This window comes from Fukomys damarensis, unplaced genomic scaffold (assembly GCF_012274545.1).
Source record: "Fukomys damarensis isolate Sample0158 unplaced genomic scaffold, DMR_v1.0_HiC HiC_scaffold_30, whole genome shotgun sequence".
NCBI classification, from domain to species: Eukaryota; Metazoa; Chordata; class Mammalia; order Rodentia; family Bathyergidae; genus Fukomys; species Fukomys damarensis.
In genome coordinates, this window is record NW_022900942.1 from 48,096,624 (window position 1) to 48,102,740 (window position 6,117).

Genomic DNA, 6,117 nt, shown 5'->3' on the forward strand with positions numbered 1-6,117 from the left:
TCTGCCTTCTCTGAGATTTACCCATTGTTTTTATTATTTTCAACCTCTTTCATGACTGACTCCTGTTCATATGCATTTAAATAAGCTCAAGTCTCTCTCACTTTTTTAAACCAAGCTCCTCGCCTACACATTTCTCCCAAGCAACCTCACTCACTCCCATTCACATAAAATTTCTTAAAAGGGGTATCTGTACTCATCGTCATTCTGTATATGGTTTCTGCCTTATCCTCTCTATCCCTATCACTTCCTCAGATACTACTCTTGTCAGTATCACCAACCGAACTGCATAATCCAGTTCAGACTTTTCGGATCTTTCATAGTTGGCCTCTGCAGCACTGACACTGGTGACCATACTTTCCTTCTAGAGACATTCTCTTCCAGCCATATGAACTGGACTTTTGTGGCTGGTCCTTCTTAGATGCCAGGACTGGTAACATATACTAGTATTCTTCCTGGTTCTGTTCTGGGCTCTCATGTATCCTCACTGTGCAAACTTCTTACCCCACAGGTTTCAATTACCACTTATATTGTAAGGTAACGCCTCCCCACATCTCCAATCCTATCCCACTTCTATGAATCGCTAGACTCTCATATCCAACTTCCAATGTGGCATTTTTTTCTTTTTTTTTAATGTTGATTATGGCCCAACTTAGTAGTATTTTTCTTCTGGTACTAATTTCTTATCAACTCCTTTTTAAGTTTTTTGAGACAGGCTCTCACTGTGTAGTTGAGACTGACCTTGAACTCACTATGTAGCCCAAGCTGGTCTCGAACTCACAGTGATCCTCCTGCCTCGGCCTCTGGAGTGCTGGGATTATAGGCGTGCGCCACCATACCCGGCTCTGATCAACTTTTAAGATTTCTTATTAGTACATACTTGTAGTACATGATTATATTATGAGGAATTAATAAATATATGTAACATACCTTACTTCTTTTCACTTCCCCTTCCCCTCCCTGCTCTTCCATCTCTTGGTCCCTTTCCCATCAACCTGGTATTTTCAAATCTACATACATCACCAGATACATTTGTTTTTCCTTAATTTTACCATTTAGCTTATAGTTAAAGGGCACCACTATTAACCAGGCTGTTCATACTAAAACTTGAGCATCACCTTCAACACTTCTTCCTCATGCTCTGCTTTTTAACAATGACCAGACAGTGCAATATAATTTTAGTGAAGATGAAAAGCATACAGCCTTGATGTTCCCTACTCCTCTATCTTAATACACTGATTGACTCATTGTGGGCATTTGAATTAGAAATCTCTAACAAGCCTCTAGTTTTGCCTTCTTCAAATTCATTCTCTCCTCTGCAGCTAAGTTATAAACTGGAAATCCGGCCTCATTACACTTTTGTTCCATGCCCTTTAACTATTATACCCTTCTCAACTTAAGAAACTGTTCAAATGAATGAATATGACACACGTTTTTAAAAGTCCCATTTTCTTGTCTAGTTCTTTCTCCAGTCTTTCCTTATTAGTTCTCTACTCAAGTTAAACTGAACTACCTACAATTTAGTACTTTGTAGCCTTTGCTAAGGCCACCCATCCCTCTATCTATTTACTTGTCTTTCTTCTACTCATATAGTTCAAATCTTAGCTTAGGTGACTCTTCCTCCAGGAAATGTTCCTTGAACCTTTAAAACTGGGTTAGGCACCATCATACGTGTTCCCACAGTACCCTGTTCCTACTTTATTCCATAATTTACTGCATTGCACAGTCTTTCAGCTTGCTCACCACTCAACAGCTCCTTGAAGAGACCTATCATCACATAGGTATAGATACCTACAACAGTATCGAACAGTTATCAACATTCAAGAAACTGACACAAGGAGAGCTGACTACAATTCATGAGGGACAGTGAATACAAAGCTGCTGACCTGAGCACTTATTTAGAAAAATAAACATTATGCTCACATGTGGCAAGTTTGTAAATTTAATTCATTCTACCTCCTCAGAACCAGAGGCCTAACTGATATGAGTTCCCATTCCTCACCACTTCTAGGGGAAAGGCAAGGTTTCCAAGATTTCAACTGTGTCTTCAAAGGCTGGAATTGGATGTTTGTTGACTCTTGGGAGGTTCTGAGAAAAGTCAAATCCTTCCATGGCACTGCAAATCCCTGAGGATTAGGTGGGACCTAAAATCAGTAAAATATGGTTAGCTTTGTGAGAAAATCCCCAGGCAAACTGCTTAGTAAAAGCCAACAGATCAACAAGAATAGATGCAGATGAAGGATAAGGGGAAAAATTATTTATTCCCCGGAGACAGGTACTGCCCGGTCAATCACTTCAGGGACATGCAGAAACATGTAATTTCTCATCCCACTGTTAGGATACTACATGGTCCAGGCTGTAAATTTCTTTTCCCACAATACATCCTTCTCTCTGTTCCCACCTGCTGCCCTGGATCATCAAACTCTCTCTCCAAATCCTCCAACAGGTTCACAGCTTCCTCACCACTTCTTGGACTCTGCTGCTGAACCCAGATCTGCAGCTCCTCAGGCAGGATGCTCAGGAACTGTTCCAGCACCAGGAGTTCTAGGATCTGCTCCTTTGTGTGCAACTCTGGCATTAACCACTGATAGCACAGCTCCTGGAGTCGGCATAGGGCCTCCCGGGGCCCAGGTGTCTCATGGTAGCAAAACTTTCTGAACTGCTGTCGAAACAGTTCTTGGCAGGACTGGGTATCCCCATTCTGTTTAAATTTTGGACCCCAGGAAAAGCTATCTTCTATTTTCACTAGTAGTAATCCTTGTTCTGGATGATCGTGAGGTATCAGAGTTGAAATTATACTGGAATCTTCAGCCATTCTGGCTGAAACAGCTTAGCAAAAAAGCTCAGTACAACTGGGTTCTGTGCTTCAGAGTTTCTTTGAGTAATTTCTTCGTTCCTAAAGGATATAAAAGCACTGTTAACTTAGAGAAGGAAAAAAAATCTCTGAGAACTTTGAATAAAAAGTCGCTCCAGTAATGCTAAAAAGGAGCAGGTGCAAGACTGTAACTAAATAAACAATAACGAAATGATAAACTAAAAATCATCCACCTCATTACAGGAAATTATTTTAGAATACAGTATTAATGTGAACCACACAATGAGAAGGTAATTTCCTTTTAAATTCTTTCAATCCTGATTAAAACAAGAAGTCTTCAATATGAAAGTTAAACTTTCATTAACTTTTTAATAAAATTTAGAACTCATACTTCCAAGGGTAATAAATAACATCCAGCTACTTTTTTTTTTTTTGGTACTGGGGATCGAGCTCAGGTCCTTGTGCCTGCGAGGGAGGTGGTGGAACCACTGAGCTAAATCCTTGGCCCTTCCAGGTACTGATTTTTAAAATTTACTTGTAGTTACTTCTTACCTATACAGGGTTAATTTTCACTTAAGGCAGTGAAACATTTTTAAAAACTCATGTCAAACTTGAGTTGACTTAAATATTATGGGATATTCACCACTTGGTCGCAACCGGTATTTACTGAATTTCTTGAAGCAACACTGAAGCACTTACTATGGCTCTGTCCTGAGCAGGCATTAGGCTGAAAACATTTTTGCTCCTAAATGAATCTACGGAACGTATAACGAAGTAATTGTAAAACGCTGCGCATGTGTTCAAAACCATGTTATCACAGGCACTAAAAAGGTCAACCTAAGCTCTCAAAGCAGTACTTTGAGAGTAAAAAAAAAAAAAGGGTGGGTTTGGTCACAGGCGCGCATGCCCTTCAGTTCAGTCAGCAGAACTTATGAGCAAAACCGAATCCTACCTAGGACTCCGGTTAATACTGCGGTCAATCCGAGATCAGTCAGAATATTTAGGCTACATATCTCTGGTTTACTAGGAGCCCGCAGCACTAGGCCCTATGTCTTTATTATTATTATATCATTATTACTGGCTACACCACAGCATTGGCGGAGTCACGGGAGTAGGGAAACGGCAGCGCTCAAACCGCAGATCACGGAGCCGCGACCCGGGACCGCCAGGCTGAGGATGGGACTTCCTCCACCTCTAGTCCGTGCCAGTGCTGTGCGTCCACCCTGCCCTCCCTCCGCCATGGGGCCCGCGTCCCTCACCGCGAAGCCTAGAAGCCGCCAGGGCCCAAGCTGCAGACCCGAGGGGCCAGCCACAAAGACCGGAAGTGCGCCCGGCGGCCTTCCGCTCGCGAACCCGGCAGCCTCTGCCCGCCACGCCCCTTTCTCGAAATCAGCCAATCAGCGCCGTGGGTTCTACTCTTCCTATCGCTTCCCGGCTGTTTGGCTGCCCGAGTGCAGAGTGCCGCGAGAGGGTGCCCTGAGGAATGTAGCTGTTAAAAGAAAGGAGGTATATCAGTTAAAAATACTTTCCATTGCACCAATGGAAACTTTACTAAATGTCTTTATTATTAAACCTTTAAAAAAAACTTACATAACTATTTTCATGGAGTAGAGGCCATTCCTAGGTTGGCTAATTCAGTATCTTGGCGCTATTGTCAAGGACCCAGGCTCCTGCCTTCTTTTTCTGCCATCTTCCACTGTGTTGTTTGGTCTCCAGTCTGATTCGCCTTATGGCCATAAAGTAGCTCTTTCAGTTCCAAGTTATAGATACGGGCAGCAGAAAAGAAGGTACCCCACCGACTTTTATCCTTCTTCCCCCTTTTAAGGAAACCCTCTTCTCACCTCAGATTTTCCCCCTTATGCCTCATTAGCTAAGATTGCTTCAAGTACTTGCACCTAGGAAAGGGAGCTGAGGCCTTCATGATGGGCATAGGCAGGTAAGTGTCCTATCCGAGTGCTGAGAAGAGGACCAGCATCTTCTGAAGATGCAGACCCTATGGGGAAAGTATATGAAATAGCATATTTGTTTTTTTTGTACTAGAGATTGAACCCAGGACCTTTGCACTGAGCTACACCCCTAGCCAATTTTTAATTTTGAGACAGAGTCTCTAAGTTTTTGAGGCTGGGCTAGAACTTGCGTTAGAGGTTGTGACTGCTTTAGGTTCTTCTGTGTGGATCTTTTGAGGAATTGTTACGGCAGCCAGGGCCCAGGGGGCTGTATGTGTCAAACCACAATGTAAATGAGATTATTATTCATTATAATTGAGTGAAGGTCACTTTTGGTTAAGGTGTTCTGTAGTTCATGTGTCTCTGGGCATGGCTTAGTTGTTAGAGGTGGGCACTGTTTGTGGTTTCTAGAGAGGTTGTTTTGGGCCTCCTGGAAACTTGAGTGCATGCACCCTCCTGTCTTTACTGCTTTGGTGGAGATATTAGAAACTCTACGGTTTGGGGGAACCAGTTTGCTCTTTCCCCATCTGCTCTTCAGACACCATCCGTCCAGGAATTTCTCCTTTCTACCCCATGGTTTCACTCTGCTTTAGCCTCCCGAAGTGCCCTGCCTCTGGCCTAGGTTAGCATGTTTAGAAGCAGAGGAGGGGGGTAAGTAGATGAATGTTGAGCATGCAACAGTAGCGTCTACAGTATTTCTCCTTTAATGACCCACCTGTTGAAGGACTGTTCAGACTTAAGACCTGCCGCTCAGACGTTCACCTCATTTCATTATACCTATATTTATTTATTTAATTTTTTTTTGGTACTGGGGATCGAACTCTGGTCCTTGTGCTTGCAAGGCAGGTGGCAGAACCACTGAGCTAAATCCCTGGCCCCATTATACCTATATTTGTGGTAAGCTGGATATGTTTAAAAATTAATTTGGTTGCTTTGAGCTTATAGTATTGCTTACATTCTTTTGTTGTAGCAATTATTACTAGGAGAGTTAGGTTATTATTATTATTTTTTTTGCAGAAAAGTGAGTTTATTGAATACTCATCAGATTTTTGTTTGATAGTGTCTAATGAGAAATTCATATTAAGTCTTATTGATAATGAATGGATAGATAATTCATATATGACCTAATATTACCTTCAGCCCTCCTGAGTGCCAGTCAAATACACAGCTTTAAAAAATATTCAGTATGTGTGCTGCCAAAGCGAGCACTTAAAAAGTATTCAGGGGTTGCAACCTAATTTGCTTATCTTATCATGCTTTTTAAAATTAATTATTTTCTGTTTTTATGACAAATTATACTGCTGTAGGTAGTACAACTTTTCTTATAAATGTCTACTTCTTTTGGTTATATATATATAT

At 41.7% G+C, this 6,117-nt stretch overlaps 1 protein-coding gene and 1 long non-coding RNA gene across 3 annotated transcripts in view; one reads left to right on the top strand and one right to left on the bottom strand.

Moving 5' to 3' along the window:
• LOC104871972 overlaps nt 1–4,147 on the bottom strand; it is a 42,168-nt gene extending 38,021 nt beyond the window's left edge. The window contains exons 1-3 of the mRNA XM_033757406.1: nt 4,072–4,147; nt 2,399–2,893; nt 2,000–2,141 (exon numbers count right to left, since the gene is read on the bottom strand). Coding sequence (XP_033613297.1) covers nt 2,000–2,141; nt 2,399–2,812 — 556 coding nt within the window. The 5' untranslated portion in view covers nt 2,813–2,893; nt 4,072–4,147. The remainder of the gene's footprint in view (nt 1–1,999; nt 2,142–2,398; nt 2,894–4,071) is intronic.
• Nucleotides 4,148–4,256: 109 nt separating this feature from the next.
• The window catches only part of LOC104871952, a 48,395-nt gene continuing 46,534 nt past the window's right edge, over nt 4,257–6,117 (top strand). The window contains exon 1 of one of the 2 annotated variants that reach the window (XR_783012.1): nt 4,257–4,318. This is a non-coding gene — a long non-coding RNA (uncharacterized LOC104871952). The remainder of the gene's footprint in view (nt 4,319–6,117) is intronic. The other variant, XR_002025829.1, reaches the window with a different exon arrangement.